This window comes from Mauremys mutica, chromosome 5 (assembly GCF_020497125.1).
Source record: "Mauremys mutica isolate MM-2020 ecotype Southern chromosome 5, ASM2049712v1, whole genome shotgun sequence".
In the NCBI taxonomy this organism is placed as follows: domain Eukaryota; kingdom Metazoa; phylum Chordata; order Testudines; family Geoemydidae; genus Mauremys; species Mauremys mutica.
Window position 1 is genome coordinate 43,460,745 of NC_059076.1, and position 20,950 is coordinate 43,481,694.

At 39.8% G+C, this 20,950-nt stretch overlaps 1 protein-coding gene across 2 annotated transcripts in view; it reads left to right on the forward strand.

The window, feature by feature from the left end:
• SYNPO2 (synaptopodin 2) overlaps positions 1-20,572 on the forward strand; it is a 121,570-nt gene extending 100,998 nt beyond the window's left edge. For both annotated transcript variants that reach the window (XM_045018231.1, XM_045018232.1), the window contains exon 5: positions 16,838-20,572. In XM_045018231.1, coding sequence (XP_044874166.1) covers positions 16,838-17,416 — 579 coding nt within the window. In that variant the 3' untranslated portion in view covers positions 17,417-20,572. The remainder of the gene's footprint in view (positions 1-16,837) is intronic.
• The last annotated feature ends 378 nt before the right edge of the window (positions 20,573-20,950 follow it).

Genomic DNA, 20,950 nt, shown 5'->3' on the forward strand with positions numbered 1-20,950 from the left:
TATTTAAATAAATGGTATTCTATTGTTTAACAGTGTGATTAATCACAATTAATTTTTTTAATCGCTTGACAGCTCTAATTTTTAACTCAGTCGGGTATGGACAGTGCCTGGACTTTAGTAATAAGATACAATGCCTTTCACCTCTTGATCACCAGTTCAACAGTGGCCTAAGTTAGCAGTTACTGAAAGTCATGACCAGCTGCTGAGTGGCCTATGTGAAATGAATGGATGATCTCAGTCCAGCTTCTAGCATCTAGAGGTCTGCATCACCAAACCACCCCACCCATCCATTCAAAACTGGAACTGGCACTCTTGTTGGAAGTATCTGCATAGAGGACAAAGATGTGAATGTGACGTGGATTTGAAGATTGGGTTACACACTCATCCCCAGAGGTGCTCACCTCCCAATGAGAATTGAGCCACATTGGCAGGGCAATGTGAGAATGTTGTGGGTATAAAGAGAGGTCTTCAGTTTCCTGGGCCATGAAGCCAGCACCTTCCACTAGCACTAAATTCACTTTTAAAATTTGAACAGAAAGATGCATTGCATGCAGTCATACAGACAAGCTGAAAATGCATTTAGGCAATCAGTTAAAATCCTGTATGTATATGCAGAAATGAGTGAAAAGTGAGCTTTTGTAGCTGCAGTCATAACTTTTAGCTAAGCATCTCTGTACTTCATCCAAAAGAGAGAGGAGTTCAAGTTGCAAATCTGGATTTGTGTCTGGATTTTGAATTTCCAACCGTGTTCAATTCCAGACTTTTGGTTTGACCCATGGCAGTGATATAGGAGGAGCTGGACCTTAAGAATTGGGTTTTCAAAAGCAGCTAAGTAAGTCAGAAGTACAAGCCCTAATGATTTTCAGTGGGACTAATGGCACCTAACGTACTTATGCTTTTTTGAAAACCCCATCTAGGTCTGAATTGAGTTTCAGATTCTGAAACACTACTGTCCGCAGCCACATACTTCCATATACACACACACGCCCGGCACATGTATTTTGTGAGTATTTGGATCTCGGGTTTGCTTCAAGCCCATCTCTAATAGTAAGGTAAGTCAAGAGCTCTTAATAGCATTTCAGCATAAGACTGGGCTATTTAAATTAACTATTTCACCTGTAATGTCATCTCCTGAGAAGCAGGCCTTAGAGGACAGCTGAGTATTGTCATTCAGGTTTAAATTAGAGGCAGTAGATGATATCACGCAGAACATCATTACAGAGTTTATATGTAAAGGAGCCATTTGATTTACTGAATTATTTTTAATATATTCTGATGCGGATACACTGACTTGGGCACAATGAATGAGCACATTTGACTATGAAAGTCAAAGTCAGACCATAGAAGACATACTTCCAATATGTTCATGACCTGGTTCAAAAATTCCTTAAGATCTTTATATTGTTTTCAGTGTATTTAATTATTACCACATAAAATTATGCTGAATACTTCAAGGTGCTACAGGAGCTTAAATTCTGGAGAGGTTTCTATGAAATCAGCTACTTCAGTCCAGGACTCATAAATTTACCAAGAAAAATTATCTCAGTCTTGTGAGTCCCTTTATTTTTGAAGCTGGCAGATATACTTTTAACTTCTGGTAGTCTTCTCTAGTTGGTGTGGGGGCATATGAGAATAAAGGGGTCTCTGTTAGTGGTGTAGTGGTTCAAAAGGACACAGATAGTTGATCGATCTCCAGCCTTAGATTTTATATGCTTGGCAATTTTTTTATTCTTAGTTACGTCCATCACCAGCCATAATTTTTCTCATGTACTGTACATATAGCCTTCAAATGTACGGGAATCGCAACGCTCTTTCCTAGCATGAATCAGTGAAGAAAGATGTGAGGTTTAAAAAAAAAAAAACACAATAGACTCCCACAGTAGGGTGATACTTTGCCTGGAAATGCATATATATATATAAAAATAAAAAATGTGTTGTCAGGTACAGCCCCTGGACAAAATTCTTCTTAAAGGTACAAAGGTGAGCCATTACAAAGGGAGTGTACAAGGGGGTTCAGGCGCACTGGGAAGCAAAGTATAAGGTGAACCTTATAATAGAGAACCTGACCATGCAGGCGCACAGTGTACAGAGTATCCAGGACCTTGTCTTAGCAAGCCATCAGCCTTACAGGGATGCTCAGCTTCTCCAGCCTCTCTTAGGAGAGTTCATTGCACATTCTGAGGTGGGGAAAATACCAATGAAGCAATGGCATTGATTCCCATAAAAACTTTGGAAGATTTTTCCCTATATTGTTTCATGACTTTTATTGATATTACATGACTTTGCATGGTATTTAATTTTTTAAAATTGATTCATTATGGAAAACAGATTGCTCCAACATTGCTCTATAACTGGACATGACGCAACTGGCTTCGCTTACAGTCACACAGCCGAGACTCTACTGATCACTTTTATAGTTAGACCTGACAAGTGTAAGACTTCACTATTACAGCCTGACAGCATGTTATCGTACAATGACTCTATTCAGCTCAAAATCGGAATTTTTATACAAAGAAGCAAACTGACAATAAGATCATCAAAAACTGTGGATTCAAAAAGCTATGAGTATATTCATTGCAAGCAGTTTTCTTGGGAAGATATATGATTGTTCTAACTTCATAGCCCAAAAGCATCACCTACACCCTTGACAATGTCAAAGGAAAAAGTTCAAGCCACTCAAGAGGTATGTTTGACAAATGCTATCCAGCTGGGCACTTATTGCAGGAAGCATTTTTTTTCCAGGAAAAGAATTAAAACTCATACAAGCCCCTGAAGCTCAGTGAAATGTTATGTTAGAGAGAACTTTTCTAGCAGCAAACCCCTAGGCCCCTATCTACTTCACTGGAGCAATGCTCCAAATGGTGGTGCTATCATGATTCTAGGCACATTCCCTGAGCAGCAAGGACAAGCCCCATACCAGTTAAGCGTTGTGTTTGTCTTCACTGTTCCTGGGGAAAAAAATCCCTTCTCTGCCCACACCAATGTTCATAATTCACTTTGAACTTCAGTGTGGGTAGAACCTAGGGATAATCATACTGATCTTCACAGCCTTATAATGCATTAGTAAGAACTATGCATTGCCTTAGGCTGAGGAGGCTCTACTCAGGGGAGAAAATACCTCTCTTAACCTGTGTTTGGGGATTTATTTTCTGGCACAAGGCTGATTGTTTAAGGTAATCAAATTAATATAGTAGCAGTAACTATATTAAAGCTTGAGTTCTCGATTCTGGTTATATGGTGACCCCTAGTTCTTGTGTTATGAGAAGGAGTAAATATCACTTCCTTATTTACTTTCTCCATGCCAGTCATGATTTATAGACCTCTATCAAATTCCCCATTAGTCGTTTCTTATCCAAGCTGAAAAGTCACAGTCTTATTAATCAGTCCTAACACAGAAGCTGTTTCATACTCCTAATCATTTTTGTTGCCTTTTTCTGTACCTTATCCAATTCCACAGTATCTTTTTTGAGATGGGGCAACCAAATATGCATGCAGTATTCAAGATGTGGGCATATCATGGATTTATATTGAGGCCATATGATATTCCTGTCTTATCTGTCCCTTTCCTAATGATTCCCAACATTGTGACTGCTGCTGCACATTGAGTGGATGTTTTCAGAGAACTATTCACAATGACTCCAAGATCTCTTTCTTGAGTGGCAACAGCTAATTTAGACCTCATAATTTATATGTATAGTTGGAATTAGGTTTTCCAATGTGCATTACTTTGCATTTATCCACATTGAATTTCATCTGCCATGTTGTTGCCCATTCACCAGTTTTATGAGATCCCTTTGTAATGTTTCACAGTCTGCTTTGGACTTAACTATCTTGAGTAGTTCTGTATCATCTGCACATTTTGCCCCTCACTCTTTACCCCTTTTTCCAGATCATTTATGAATATGTTGAGCAGTACTGGTCCCAGTAGAGACCCCTCAGGCACATCACTATTTACCTCTCTCCATTCTGAAACCATTTATTTCTAATTTTTGTTTCCTATCCAGGAACCTTCCCTCTTATCCCATGACATCTTACTTTGCTTAAGAGCCTTTAGTGAAGAATCTTGTCAAAGGCTTCCTGAAAATCTAAGAACCCTTTATCCACTGGATCACCCTTGTCCGCATGTTTGTTGACCCTGTCGAAAAATTTTGGTGAGGCATGATTTCCCTTTGTAAAAACCATGTTGACTCTTCCCCAACAAAATTGCATTCATCACGGGCAACCTCCATTCTGACATTTCCTAATTTGTGTGCGCTCAACATTATGACCTTAATAATATTCTTAATGTGTGTAATTTTCTAGGCTTTTTTTAAAAAAAGCAAACTGAAAAAACTCCATCACGTGGCATTATATTGACGCCCACATGAGTTATCATCATGGTTGGAACATTAGATCCACCACTCAGACCTCTGCCACTTGAGCTAATGGAGTAACTGACAGCAGTAGTAGATTGTCATTCTCTATGTGGGCCAGCAATAGAGGGGAATCGGACACTTTGCCAGGGGGCTTCACAGTGGAGGAATGGTGAGACTCAGACATCCTGGGTTCCATTCCAGGTCTGGAGGGGTCTGTGTTCCAGTGGCACAGACTCTTCTGCCCTCGCTCCACCAAGTGTGACTCCTGCTCCAGCCTGTCCCAGTCTTTTCTTTTTCCCATGCCTGGTTCATCATCCCAGTCCCATTCTCCCCACCTAGCTAGTCCCAGTCTCCCCCTCACAGTCCCAGTATCCTCACCCAGCTAGTCCCAGTTTCCCCCTTCTGAGCTCAGTCTCCTTCCACCCTACTGGCTCTGCCCCATTCCCATTTCCCTCCATGGCTTACAATCTCCTTACCCAGCCAGTCCCAGTCTCTCTCCACCTCCTTCTCCCAGTCCCAATGTCCCTCTTCCCCAAGGCACCTTGTCTCAACTTCTTTCCCCAACCCCTGTTGGTCCAGCTCTTGTCCTGTCTTCATTTGAATCAGACAGCTTCCACCTCCCCACTGCCTTGACCCAGGTCATTGAGAGCACAGGGAGAGAATCTCCCCGCTCTTTAGAGCTGGACCTAGCATGACACCCAGCAGCCCAGAGTTGCCCAGCAGCCCAGTTGCAGCAAAAACTCGGCTCTGCCCCAGATCAACTCTTCAGGAAATTTAGCTGTTAAAATGCAGGAAGTCTGTACTGAAAATGTGCGATCTACAATTTTTCAAAAGGCTTATATCATGGTCAAATCTGAGCATATTTTCAAGAGTATGGCAAAATGCACATCCATGACACAAAGCCCCCTCCCCCACCTCCCACCACATTTCAAATTCCTGCTCCAAAGCATGGGGGCACTAGAGCTTTTTAAATAACAGATCACCAGAAAATTTTATAATGAGCAAAACAATGTCTTTTCCCCAAAGCTCATTCTCTAAAACAGCTCAACTATTTTGACTAAAAAATTTCAAAAGAAATCAGCCTGAGGCAGACACCACACATGACAATTTTCAGCTAAAATGGTTAAATATTGGCAAAGTTATAAGCAACTGAAAACAAGGTCTTTATAGTGGAAAGTGCTGGGCAACATTATAATAGATGGAACTACCAGCACTGCCTAGAATATACTGTGTGTTTTATATTGATGTTTTGCAATTTGTGACAGAGTCATTTACTCAGCACCTTTATTTCTGTATTCATTTAAGATTTCTTCATTGTCCATACAGTATAAAGGAAACAGCAACTACTATTTTAGATCCGGGTTTGCTTTAGAAATACATAGGCACTATGGGGGAGATGGGGGCAATCCTACTTCACTTTCCATGACGGGATAGAGAATGTGTGTGTGTGTGTGTATGTGGGGGGAGATAGTGGTTCATAGCAGGTGATCAGAGAATGATCACAGCTGTATGCATCTGTAGCCTAGACAAATTTCTATGGTGTATGCAAACTCCTGACTTTTCCCCTGTGCCCCCCAACTTTGTACCCTGGAGTGTAAGGACAATATGTGGATGTGGTATGAATTGAGTGCAAGGATGGCACCGGGGAGACCTCTTTACTCCCAGAATCCAGCCACAACAACCATTTGGAATAAAAATAATGACTCTTGTTCAGTCACAAGAGTAACCAGAGCTAAGTACCTGGGACAGCTGGTGGTTATCCTTCTGCCAGCCACAGCTCTCTATTTTTGGTCAGTACAGGATTTGGCCTTTAAGTGGTGCTCACACAGCTAAAATCATTAATAATTTTCTAGCCAGAACATAAACTAGCCAGACTCATAAACTGCACCTACTTTCAAATGCTTTTTGGTTTCTTATCCTAGTTAACCATAACTTATACATGCACACAGCTACTGTTAAACTCCAGAAGGTGGCAGCAAATGCTCTTTCCTCTGGGAAATATGCTATGTCCACTCCTCTGTTTAATTGAAAATAGCGATTTCTATGAGCCAAAAGAATCTCCAGTCCCTTGCATATTACAGATAAAACTTTATTGTGTTTTTACAATCAGATCTGATCTGAAAGTTATGGGACAAACTAAAGCAACCATTTTCCCTTGCTTAAATTAAACAGAAGTATACTGAGCTAAGTCAATATCAAACTTATCTGTGATTAGCCGTAGAGCTGTGCAAAGAAAGGGAATTCCATTTTGCAGAGGATTTTGATATTTTGAACCTTGGTTTCCTTTGGATTTGGAATGAAAACCAAAATTTTTGAAATTCTTTATAAATGGGATTGCCCTGGCTCCATTGCAGTCTGCCTGGTGAGCTTCTCTAGAAACATGGACCCTGGAAACCTTGGTTCAGGTGCAGTCATATCCCTCCCCCCGCACCACCACCTTCCCAATGGTTGCACTTATAGCTTGAAGTTATTATTATTGTGCAATGTAAAATGCCCCTAACACCACTTTGGGCCTTTAAAAGCTGGAACAGCGGCACAACCTTCTTTGCAGTGGCACAACTGCCCCTTTTTCTCCCTCCTTCATTTCTCCTTCTTCTACAATACTGGTACTCTGCATATATTCCATCTGGAGGCCAATTTTAGTTCAGGATTGAACATGCCTTTGACATGGAATTATGGACCAGGGCAAAAATATCAAAATCCCAAAGTGACATAGAAGCCTAAAACTCCCTTTTTCAAAAGTGACTTAAGTAGTTAGGAGTCCGAGTCTCATTGACTTTCTCTGAGAACGACTTGGGCTCTTAAGGACTAGAGTCACAAAAGGACTTAGACACCTAACTGCCTTTTTAGGTGGCTAAATCCAGGAATAAGGTGCAGTTAACATTCACAAAACCACAAAACTGCCACCTAACCCTATAAGCACATCAGTTTCCACTGGTAAGCTTGACCAAGCTGCCTAAATCCTGATGCCACTGAGCTGCTCGGCATCCTAGGTCATGGCTCACCGCCAGTGGGATTCTCAAACCAGACAATTGCGTGCCTATCTTGCCTGCAGGGCCCAATCCAGTAGGCATGCTCTGAGTACACCTAACAAACAAAACAAAGGACAGTCGGGGCGAGCACGTGCACCCCACATTATAGCCAACAGCCCACTTGTTAAGGACACTCTGCCTTATTTGGAGGAGGGCCTTGAACCCAGGTCTCCCAGGAGAGCTTCCTAAACACCCAGGCTATGGGGTATTCTGGGATAGGGCTCTCTCAGTCTCTCCTGTTGAAGTGGTTCCACTTTGTATAAATAATTAACTCTCCATCAAAGCAGGGATTTGACCCTGACTCTCCCCCATCTCAGCTGAATGCCCTAACCACTGGGCTATTGGGTCAATCTCATGCTTTTTCCTCTCTCTCTGTCTCTGGCCCAATGAATATTTAATTATTTATACAACGTGGAACAACTTCAACAGGAGACATAACTAGGGGGGTAAGAGCACTTTCCTGATATGTGGGAGAACCTGGATTCAACTCTCTGAATTTCAGCTCCAAATCAGGCAGAGCAGGGATTTGGGAAACAAGTCTCCCACATCTCAGGACAGTGCTAAGCACTGAGCTATTAGCTATAATGGGTGGGGATCTCCCTCACTCTCTCTGATTCTTCAGGAGAAAGGGCTGATCTGTTTTAGGTGCCTGACTCCAGGAGAGGGTTTATGGGTGAGAATCCCAAGTGGAGACAGACTCCTCCCTGCCTGGCTTGCTGACTTCTGAGAATCCCTTACTTAGGCAATGTGTTCTCCCCCTACACTAAAATGGGAACTCGGATGCCTAATTCATACCTAATAAATAATGCTTAGCTCCATATTATAGTGTTTCCTACTTACTTGTGTATCTGTTTCACAAATCATATAGACAGACACATTTTCTATGTACACACACACACAAAATTGTGTGTGCATTGATTCACATCTATATACCTAATTCAGTAAATTACTTTTGGGAATAATGCTACATTTGCTTTATGAATATACACATCAAATATATTAAAGATACGTATATGGTAAAATAAATATTTGATTATTGAACACTTTATAAATACTTTGCATTTTTAAAAACGTTAATGTAACAAGCCTCTCAACTGTTCTCATGTATGTTAGAGAAGCCAACTGCAGCTATAAGGATTCCCTAAGATTCTGGCAGACAACTTATTTGTCTTTCATCCTCTTCTTATCTAAAAACTGTTGCCTCCATTCAGTAACTATTCTAGGTCAGTGGTATTCTTTCCTGAAGAGCTTCAAACAGAGTCATGGGAAAGCACAGACTAATCAGAGTAGCATTTTGACTTGTCATGATGTTGCAACATCACACACAACATATTGGGTTTGTTTAGTTTGGAAAAAAGAAGACTGAGAGGGGACATGATAGCAGTTTTCAGGTATCTAAAAGGGTGTCATAAGGAGGAGGGAGAAAACTTGTTCATCTTAGCCTCTAAGGATAGAACAAGAAGCAATGGGCTTAAACTGCAGCAAGGGAAGTTTAGGTTGGACATTAGGAAAAAGTTCCTAACTGTCAGGGTGGTTGGAGATTGGAATAGATTGCCTAGGGAGGTTGTGGAATCTCCATCTCTGAAGATATTTAAGAGTAGGTTAGATAAATGTCTATCAGGGATGGTCTAGACCAGGGGTAGGCAACCTATGGCACGTGTGCCGAAGGTGGCACACGAGCTGATTTTCAGTGGCACTCACACTGCCTGGGTCCTAGCCACCCGTCTGGGGGGCTCTGCATTTTCATTTAATTTTAAATGAAGCTTCTTAAACATTTAAAAAACCTTATTTACTTTACATACAACAATAGTTTAGTTATATATTATAGACTTATAGCAAGAGACCTTCTAAAAATGTTAACATGTATTACTGGCATGCAAAACCTTAAATTAGAGTGAATAAATGAAGACTCGGCACACCACTTCTGAAAGGTTGCTGACCCCTGGTCTAGACAGTATTTGGTCCTGCCATGAGGGCAGGAGACTGGACATGATGACCTCTCGAGGTCCCTTCCAGTCCTAGAATCTATGAACATCTTTGTGTGATGAAAGAATATCATAATGAAAACGTTGCAACAGGATGTCCCCAAGGTATTGTGATTATTTTGTAGCTTTCTGATGCTTCATTTGATGCCATATCTCTTTTCTTTCCATGCTTCCTTTCTGGCTGGTGGAAGGGAAGGGAAAAAGGGAGTTTCTCTCTCTCTCCCTTCTTCTAAATTTATTTATTTGATGCTTCAGGGAGAAGAAGAGATTGCTAATTCCTCTCTGTTTGCCTGTCACTTTCCTCCCCTGCTTCATGTGTGATCTGTGTTTTGTATATTCTACTTAAGGCCAGCTACATTCCAAGCCATATCACAATAAAAACTGCTTGATGGACCTTGAAGAATAGAATATGGATTGAGGTTGAGTATCACTGTGCTCAGTTAACACTGTCTGGTAAATGAATTGTGAGTGAATTCTAGTGACTAGAGATTGGCCTGCGCCATGAGTTCCTGTGGTTAAGGCCAGAGTTCTGAATAGCCTATTACTGATAGGAGTCAGTCATGCATTTAAAATGTTTAGGTACAGTGTTTCGGTTCAGGCCCATCTCTACTAGTGACAAAGTAGTAATTCTAATGACAACAATATAAAATTAATGTGTCATCTCCCAGTCTTTACTTGTAAAAAAAAATAGGAGATAGGCTTGTGTTTTTAGCATAAATTACATGTTCCTGAAAATCCTTAAAGGTCTGTTTTCTGAAGTGTGTAAGCAGATGGAACACCTTTCTGCAATGAAGCCTAGGGAGTATTCAATTCCAGAACAGTGTGGAAGTAGACAAAATAGATCTATTCTTACTAAAAAAAGTGAGAAAGTTACTGCAAAATTACCACTTTATTTACACACACACACACACACACACACGTGTGCAAGTTGCTAGTGTTTAATGGTCTTCATTACAACAGCCACCACCATAATTGGCACCAATTGGAAGACTTGTTGGAAGTCTCAGCTGGGAGGCCCAGGACTAAGTGGGTATGTGAACTTGAGGTAAGGATTGAGGCATATTGGCAGGGCACAGTGGATAATCTTGTACTGTTACTGCCTGTACTGTATTATTTCTTTGGCTAAAGAGAGGAATTCAGGGCTTGATTCTACTGTTACACCAGTAAAAATTTAATCAAAGGGGTTATACGAATATAAAGTTCACATGACAGAGAAGAATCAGGCCCTCAGCACCTTGACAGCTCAGCAAACAATATATTCATTTAAAACTCCATAGTAAAACAAAGTTGAAAACTTGTTAAAAAGAGACTTCTTTCCTTCCCTAGTACAGTAGTTGACAGTAGCAAACACCCCCCAACCAAGACAAATGGAAAAATCCTCATTGACTTCAATGCATTTCTGACTTGGCCCCAAGAAGAAAATAATTATTTCATTTTGTTTTATGGTTCTCTCCATAAAACTGCAAAAACTTGCACGAATACTATTGCAAGTCCTGTCCATGAAGTTAAATTTCTTATCAGAGACATGAATCATAAAGATAAAATACTGTATGGCATAATATCAACTTAGTACAGTATAGCTAATACAACTTTAGACTCTAACCCTGCAAAGACCTAGGCACATGTTTAACTTTACGGAATGCGAGTAGTCCCACTGAATTCAATACTTAAGTATTGAATTCAATGGGACTACTCGCTGTGTATGAAATTAAGCATGTTTATAAGTTTTCATAGTCAGGACCCTACAGCCAAGTTGTGTTCTGCTGAATCAGTGAAAATGTACAGTATCTCCACTGAAATCATTGGAGGTACTAGGAGTAACAGCCTCAAATGGAATTTCTGTGTAATTATTCATTATACCTTTATGAATAGCTAAACCAATCACTGCATGATACATTTAGTTCAGATAACAATGTACACCGAAGTAGTAAAACAGGTTTTGCCATGTATTTTAAATTGTTGCCAGGACACAAATTAACTTCCTATTTAAATGTCTTGTACATTTTGAATTATGATGAATTGCATTGGAGTTGACTATTTTTCTCTTAGGATCAAATCTTGAGATCCTGTCTCAGGTTTTACTCAATCCTTATTCAGTTTAGTTCTAATCGCACTGAAACTAGGCTTCGTTTGGATAAGGAGAGTAAAAACCATGTACTGACTTCATGCTTTGGCCTCTAATATTTATTTTTCTAATTTATGAATCCAGCCTTACTAATTTATTTTTGGCCTGATTTCTCTCAGTTACACCTATTTTATACAAACTGACTTCAATAGAGCTATTCCTGATTTGCATCAGTATAAGAGAGCACACAATCAGGCCCATTAATTTTAAAAAGCCCAAGAAATTAAAAAAAATAGTAGCAAGAACAGAGGGAATGAAACAGAATTATTTTCTGTTTTTACTAGAAGGTGGCTGCTATTTCTGTTCAGAAAAATCTCTGGTCCAGAACAACTGAGGTATCCTGTAGTCAAAGATATTTTCCTCTTCTGGGATCAGATTAGCTCTCAAATTTCTGTTCTACCTAACTTCAGCATAATCACCACCAATCTCTCTCTGAACACCATAGATAATTCAGTCAGCAACTTCTGTCAGAGCCTGTCTCCGCAACAACTATAGGCACATTACTTGAGGATTGCAGTTAGTCCAAGACACAAGGTAATGATGGTAATGCTTTCCTCTCCACTGGAGAACCAGACAGACAAATCCAAGGTTCAGGAGTGTGGTGAAGTACATTCTGAGGCAAGTACTCAACCTAGAAAGTGGCAGGATCATTTCTAACCTTGTAAGCTATGTCCCAAAATTGCGGAATTCCTTAAGCCTCTCATCAAGAAGGGCAAATTTGTTCTTGCTTACTTCAGCCTCTTTCCAAAGAATACGTCCTGGAAAAATCCTTCCCCTCAGGATCCAGAAAGGCATCTTTCCTTTAAAAAGATTTAAACTTACATGGAAATGACCCGGTGGGGGGGGGAATCTTGGCTCCTCCTCCAAGGAATGAGAGGTTACTTCATCCTTCTCCTGAGTAGATGAAGAGGAATGCCATTCTCACATACATTTGAATCTTGAAGAGCCAAATGACTTCATCAGGAAGTTGTCTAAACTTAAGTAATTAATAATGTTGACTCAGGGAAGGTATGAAGAATTCAAGCAGCCCAAGAAACCCAAACTGGCCTGAATATGCTACTAGAATTACATTATTTGTGTGTGAATCAGCTAGAGTTGGCAAACTCGTTGTGTTGTGTTTAGTCATGTGACAGTTATTCTGGGTTTGATCCTGGACTGGGAATTTCCTTCTCTATGAGGCGAAGTGATTTATCTCTCACCATCATGAGAGAATTAATCATTGAATAATCTCAGTAATGCAGATCTTGGGCAGATCATGTACCTGGGATCCAGGATAAAACTCTCAACAGGAGATTTCTGGTATTGCATTGGGACGAATATTCCAGATGATGGATTCACCAGTGAGAACCAATCATGAACCTTTTCATCTCACAGGAGATTCACTGGGTGATTCCTTACTCCAGTAGATACAAGGACAGAAAAGCTTATGTAGTTGATATGTTTTCCCTTTCAGGGTTAAGGATGACATTACCTGCATTCCTACCCAGTCATTTTATCCACCAAAGTCTCACAAAAGGTATAGAGGGGAAAAAAAAAGAACTAAGTTCAAACAATCTTAGTATCACTAACTTTGCAAAGGATGATCAGACGTATCATTCTTGAGGCACAATGGATAAACCCATCCTTTCGTCCCATTTACTGATATGGACCTCTTCTCCCAATGTCTAATATTACTCCCAAATCCAGAGACACTCTTCCAAAAGGCTTGTCTTCTGAAGGGCAGAACTGCAGGATTGCAAGACAATATGATTAATATGCTCATTTGTGAGCAAAATCCTCCATGTCCAAGCATAATAAAATTACTTGGAATATTTTTTCAGATGATGCAAGCCAAAGGATGTCATTCCATCCCAGTTCTCAGTAGCATAGAGTCTCCTTTTTCTGCAACAACTCTTAAAAAGATAAATTTATGCTTTGGGAGCCATTGGAGGGCCTGTGGTTGTAATGAATTTTGGTAACTACTCCTTGATCACGAAGTTCTTCTTAGTTATGAACAATTTAAGCCCTTGAGTTGGTAAAGCATTCTTTTTCTGGGACCTGAATCTGATTGTCAAAGCTATGTGCTATTCTCCTTTTGAGCTCCTATCTACAATATCCCTAGAAATTCTCTTGTACAAGGTTACTTTCAGCTGTCTTCTATCAGTTCCCCTTCCTCACTCTATACCATGATAAAGTTGTCCTCAGAAGGGTTTCCAGTATCCTAACTGAGGTAATGTTTGATTTTCCAACAACAATTTTTACTTCCTAGTCTGATACTCCCTTTCTTAAATAAAGAAAAGAAAAGAAAAAAAAACCTACCCTAATCCAAACATGCTCTAGGCCATTAAATTTTATCTACTCTGCATTTTTGAAGGCCTCATCTTCATGTCATGGAATGGGGACACTTGTTAGATGGATTATGAAATATATTTCATTGGCCTATCAATTTCTATTGGATAGGATTTTTTTTATTTTTAATTTATTTATTTTTAAGATTAAGTCCCACTCTACCAGGGCTGGACAGAACGAGAAGGTACCTCTGCAGTCAAAACCACCACAGCAGCAACTTGGAAGTCTCTAGAGACCTTCTCCAAACGTGACAGACAAGCATAGCATCTTAGCTGATACTGCCTTTGGATGTCAGATCCTTATGACAGTTGTTCTCTAAAGAGTATACTTCCCATCCCCCACTTATCTCTGGGATCCTACATGGTCTGATGGACTTAGAACTCTTCTGTCTAAACTGGAAGCTCCACTGAACAGAAAGAGATATTTTCTTTACCTATACAAAAGGTTTTCTGTTCAGCAGAGACAACTATCTGGAACCCTCTGATGACCTGCTAATTCAGATGGGAACTTCCCCCGCCACCTTTACAATCTTATCTTGTAAAAAGTGTCACTGTTCAGGTTATCAGAGTAATTTATTTAATAGAAATTGTGTCTAAGATTGCACAGAATTCTTTATAAGTTCACAACCTTTTAACATTTCTTTTCTTGCCAACTGGTTAAATGAAGCATATGAACTTTACTTGCCAAGAAAGAGATTGACTGTGCTGCCAACTGAGGAGAGCATTTGTAGTAGCTAGAAGAGGGGGAAAAAGATCCTTAATTCTGATTGGACCTGATGGGCCAATCTTTGGCCACAGAGAACACCCTTCTGCCTGGATTGTGATCGCTACTGAACAGAAAACCGTTTACAGGTACTACCCTTTCATGATATGAAGATCTGAAAGAACTCCAACCCACTGTTAATGGTATGATCATTTCATCCATAGGCAAAATAATATATTCCCCTCTGCCTTTGTATGGTAAGAAAGAATAATTTTTCCTTTTCTATGTAAAGTGTACATTTTGAGTGCTGAGCTGAGCCCTATAGAGGTAAAAGTGAGTTTGTTTGGTGACTCATACATCAATGTGCACCCTTATAGGTTAAAAATTAATTGAATTCAAGTGTACAAAGTACAGTTCTTTTCTCAGGATGGAAATTTGTTGGGAGCGGTTAATATGTGGGGGGGCATTTCTTTCTGATGTTGGGGATAGCTGGTAATTAGCTCAAATGGGCAAGGAAGAGGATTGTCTTGTAAAACAGAGGTGGAGTCTGCCAAAAACTCACTATGAAACCTTGGGTATGTCACTGATGGCCTGTTTTAATAGGTACTGACTGACTAAACCTATTGTAATCAATAAAAGCTGCAGATGCTCAGGAACTTTGAAAATTGAGCCATTCATTTCTCCCTGTCTCAGTTTCCACATCTCTGAAATGGGGCTAATAATATGTACCTCAAAGTGGTGTATGAGATATAGGTCATTAAATTTTGCTAAGTGCATAGAGATCCTCTGATGGAAGAGCCTAGAAAAAAGTGAAATACTGTATGACATTAACGATATTGAATATTAAACAAACTCATTAATGGATAAATCTTCACTTTGCACAATTCAGGCTCCTGTTGACTTCAGTAGGCTTAGTTTTGATTAATCCCATGGTCTTTGAATATTATATAGGAAAGGTAATTCAGGCCACTGTTTTCAGGAAAGAGACTTAGCAAAGCCCTTGGCCACTTAGAGCCAGATCCTCAAAGGTATTTAGGATCCTAATTCCCATTGAAATCAATGGGAGTCATGCTTCTAAATACCTTTGAGGATCTGGACCTTAATGCCTGATTTCAAATAAAGTATGGGAATTAAAGGCTGTTTCCAAACTTCAGGATATGAATCAGAGGACATAGTCAGTTAAATAGTCTCTGTCCATATTGTTCTTCCTAATTTAGGAACTATGTGATTTGTCTGATGCAGAGTGTACATTTGGCATGTGTGCAAAAAATGAGGTACTTGTACTGTATATTGCTGAATGAAGACTGCTGAGGAAAAAACCCTTCTCATGAACAGAGTTTTTTTGTTTGAAAGTGCTGCATAACTAAGAAGATTAGGATTTGTGGAATATGAATGGATTTCTCCTAAAAATGGGTCAGAGTGTTCTGAAATTTTTAGGGCACTGTCATTTAAAAGGAGCAAGGTTAAGTAATGTCCTATAATAGTATTAGGCAAATTATTGCATCGGCTTTTTTAGTTATTTCATTCATTTTTGTTCCCTTTCCACCCATGATAAATTTCAGTGGAAAAGAGCTCCTTAATAAGTGATGGATAAAATACACTCTGGCTAGATCTATTGGACAGAGCCAATTACCAAATAAGTAAGTTTATGCCTGCATCCTGTAGATGTAGTCAGACTGGTAAGAGAGTTTCTCTCCCATCTCCCTTTTCACCTATTAGCAGGGTAGAGGAGGTGGAGGGGAGCTTTCAGTGTTGCTATCATGTACCTGTTCAGTAATAGAAGACTCCTTCAGTCCGTCAATCTCGTGTCTCTCCCAAACACTTGAATTCTCTCTCTCACTACATGAAGGGTGATATGTTCTTAGAGATCTGTTGTGCCTCATACTGCCAGCAAGTTCTTGTACTCTCTCATATACAGGGGCGGCTCTAGGTATTTTGCTGCCCCAAGCACGGCAGGCAGGCTGCCTTTGGCAGCATGCCTGCGGGAGGTCCTCGGTCCCTCGGATTCAGTGGCATGCCTGCGGGAGGTCCACCGAAGCCACGGGACCAGTGGACCCTCCGCAGGCATGCAGCCGAAGGCAGCCTGCCTGCCACTCTCACGGCGACCGGCAGAGTGCCCCCCATTGCTTGCCGCTCCAGGCACGCGTTTGGCGTGCTGGTGCCTGGAGCCGCCCCTGCTCATATACTAACACACTAAACAGTATGCCAATAGCCCAACAATAATTCGCTTCAGTTTGGAAATGAAGGGAAAGGGCTTCTGTCATTGATATTCAATTATTGTGGTTATATTTGAGGTTTTGTTGTTCCTAGGAAAGAGGCAGTGGCTGCTCATTATCACTTCCTGTGAGGCCTTCTTCACTCACCTATCGAGCCATGTCCCCTGCTTCACCTGTGGTGTCCCAACCTGGCCCCGGTTACTTCAGCAAACCAGCAGCAGCAGCAGCCGCCGACAAGCCTGGCAAGAGATTGACTCCCTGGGAAGCAGCAGCCAAGTCCCCTCTCGGCCTAGTGGATGATGCTTTTGGCCCCCAAAACATTCAAGAATCCATTGTTGCTAATGTAGTATCAGCTGCTCGCAGGAAAACACTCCCTGAGCCACCGGATGATTGGAAACAAAGGGTTTCCTGTGGGTCTCCATCCCCAGGTGTTCATGCTAGCCTTGCATCATTTGGAAGGAGGCAGTCTGGTATCACATCCCCACCAAAGAGCAGCATGTCAGCCCCCAGCTCCACTTTTCAGTGTGGCTCTCGGCTTCAATATGCATATTATGGTCAGCGATCCCGAACAGATCCTGACATGATGTCCATGGATTCCAGATCCGACTACTGCCTGTCAATGGCCAACTCAAACTACAATCCACATCCAAGGGGATGGAGGCGTCAAACATGAAAGACAGAAGAACCTGGCATATTTCCCTCCTGCCAGCTTCACCAGCCTTATATCCCAGTTGGAGGAGTAAAGTGACCTGTCTGAATAGCTTCTTGCTGGCTGACAGTTTCTAAACTGAAAGAATGAGGAAGTTTTGTAGAATGGTGCAGTTTTCATGATATTTCAGAGCTTTCAGTTCTAGACTAAATTCAATTTTATTCCCAGGCTACAGTTTTGTTTTGTTTTTTAAAAAGGTCAGATTTGTTTAGGTGGGATAATCAATGTGCTTATTACAAAGCACATATAGAAAAAGCTTTAATTGGACAGAGTACAAAAACATTTACAGATGAGTTAATGAAATATACAAAGAATGAAATAAAGCTTTTTAAAATGAAATTTTCTGGTGGGGTCTGTAGGATTTCTGGGTATATTTGATATCTGAATTTTAGGACACGGACATAGCCAGATTTCAGAGAGGGTTATTTTTCCAATGGAATTCCAAACTTTGGAAAGATTTACTCAGCATATTGATCATATAATTTCTCTGTAGCATTTTTTTTAAAAAGGGATTCTTGAAAAGTAAATCTTATAGTTTTACTATGATAAACATACAATACTTCTATAGTCATTTTACCTGAAGCTCTGGTACACATTAGCATATGTTAATATCATGTAATCATGCAGTTCAGAGGGATTTCAAGGAAGTTTGGGGTGTAACTCTCCATTGTAAGTTTTGGCTGTTGTAATTACCCACCCTAGTTTGAAAACAGCAGGAAAGAAAGGGACGTTATGATGAAGTACTGATATGATACTTGGATAACAAAATGAATTGGAGAAGTATTTAATATAGTTAGGTTACATTTAAATTGGGTTGCAAGTGACTGTTGTAATAAACAATCAAACAAATACATGTCAGTCTTGTAGGGGTGTTGGATGACAACTACATTTATTTCTTTGTGAAATGTTTAACTTGCTGAACATTTAGTGCAGCAGATTCTGCTACTAGTAGTTGAATGCTTGAAAGGCTTTTGATTTGTAGTCTCATTTTGGAAGACCAAAATAGGTTATATAACAAGGACAATTCATGTTACGTGCAGGAGGTATGTGGAATATGGTTTATGATAAGTGTTACATGGTCTGAGTCTAGTTAAGGCAACGGTAAGGAGAACTAAGGAGAGTGCTTAGAGGGTTAAATATGTGTTGATGGAGTTGGAGAGATGGTAAATTTTGTTACTGCTGGTACATATCTTACATTTACAGTTCATTTAGTTAACAACAACAACATACGTGGCTAAGCCATATACTACAAGCTCACTGGGTAGTTTAGATAGTGTTAGGTGTTCAATGAATACCCAGTTTTACAGAGTGCACTGCACCGTCCTCAGTTGTTGGATATTTTTCAAATATCTATCAAGCACGGCCACTTGAAAAATATTGCTGAAATATAGTTGAATATCTGTGCTTAAACCATAATATAAGTGTAAGCAGAACAATTTGAAAAGAAAATTAAAATTCACATACATAATAAGAAAGCGTACACAGAAACCAGGTTATAAACCAATGTAAATTTTTTTCAGCAAGAGGCTGACTTCTTATCTAGTTTCTGTTTTGAGTTGTATCCTTTATGTTGTTATACTGGGAACAGAATTAAGCAATGTTCAGAAAATAATAATTTGGCCAAATGCAACTTTCTGAGAAGTGAAATTCTTTTTTCCCCTAATCTGGAAAATAGCTTTGTATTTCCTTTGAAAATAATATCATGCATCCTAATGAAGTGTGGAAATATGTAGTTATAAATAAAACACTCACACCTAAAAGATTTCCAAAAATACCCATTTTAAAATGTTACAAATATTATGTTATTATGCCCAGTGCTGCAAATATTTATTGTAAACTCACTTGGTGTAAACTTACTCATATGCCTAAGTGTTTGCAGGATCGAACCCTAAAAATGTAACACTCTCTCTGTATAAGACCCAGAATACTTCTAGATGGATGTTATGATGTAGGTTAGAAGAATACCTACAATCTTTATACACGTTAACTTTTCATCACTATACTATTCAGGGCTGGGCTTTTACACTTAAACTGATTAATCTCCCACTAAAGTCAGTAGAAAGACTCCCATTGACTCAAGCAGGAGCTGGATCAGGTATTTAGTAGCACCAATTCTGTGGCCATTACTCAGAAAAATGTCCATGGAATCAATGTCAAATGTAATGAGCCTGAGTAAAGGCTGCAGGATGAGCTGCAGTACTGCCCTCCACACATTACCCTGTATTGGCAGGTAGCTGTGTGTTACTATAGCTGTTTCTTTGGCTGCTTTAAACTAGGGTAAGTCAACTCCACCTAAATGAAACCTAGTGGATAGCCATAAGCATTAGGATTTTGAAGGGGGGCGGGGGAAGAGGAGGAAGAGACCAGTTTGTAAATATACCAAGTCTAAAGAGAACGTAGATCTATCACTGTTATATGGACAAATTGGAATGCTCTTTTCCAGAGGATAACTGAGCTTCACACACTGCTCTTATTCATTTCAATGGAATTTTTGTCATTAACTTCAATAGGCTCAGTATCAGGCCTCAGATACTATTACAGTGCATACAAAGCTTTCTGAAGCATCACTCTGCACCTTTCATTCTTCTTTCTCTCCCTCATCCCATCTCTGGCAAAAATATTTTGTAGTCAAAATCATGTGATTGTGTTGTGTATCAGCTCTGAATATTCATTTAAAGTGTTTCTTACATTTTATTGTTTGTGAGTGCACAGATCTACTCGGTTAATGTGAGGAAAATAGCCCTCCCCACCCCCGATATCTTAGATGCCTATTATTTACATTAGAACTGACTTCTAAACTTCAGTGTCTTTGTTAATATGCAAAGAATTTGAATATGCAAATGTAACCAAGAGTTTAGTTTCTGTAGTTATACTAGAATATAGATGTTCACATTTCCTTGTTCATAATTAGTTTTCATTTTAGTTAGCTGTATTGCAATTAAATATCTATTCACATGACATTTTTGCATTGTAGGAAAAATCTATGCTATCCTTATAAATGGATTTTCACTTCTACATACTGTTTGTTCACTGCAAAGGACACTTTATTTGAAGAGAGCATGCCAGAGATGTAAATTGTATCATTTAATAAAGTGATTTCACCAATCAGATGAAAGGCAATGTTGCTTTCTCCCTATTCATGTTAGTTTTGAAATAATCTGAACCCAAACAAAGTTTAATCGCTCATTCTGCACCATTTTTAGAATCACTGAATTTACCAGTCTGTAACCCCACAGCTGGTCTGAGCTTCTAGAAGCTTAAATCATTATCAGATCAATGGCAACATGTCAAAGTCAGTAGAATTTCATCTTCACACTGAGTAAGTGGAGAAAATAAACACATGTAAAATGACTCTCAGAGCAGTTTGCAACATTTTAATTCTTTCCCTCTCAGCATGGTTCCCCTTTGAAGCTTGACACTGACATCTGCCTCCCTCCAGAATTATTTGTCTATCACCACTGCATGTAAACACCTGTTAGTTACTATGGGGTTCTTCAG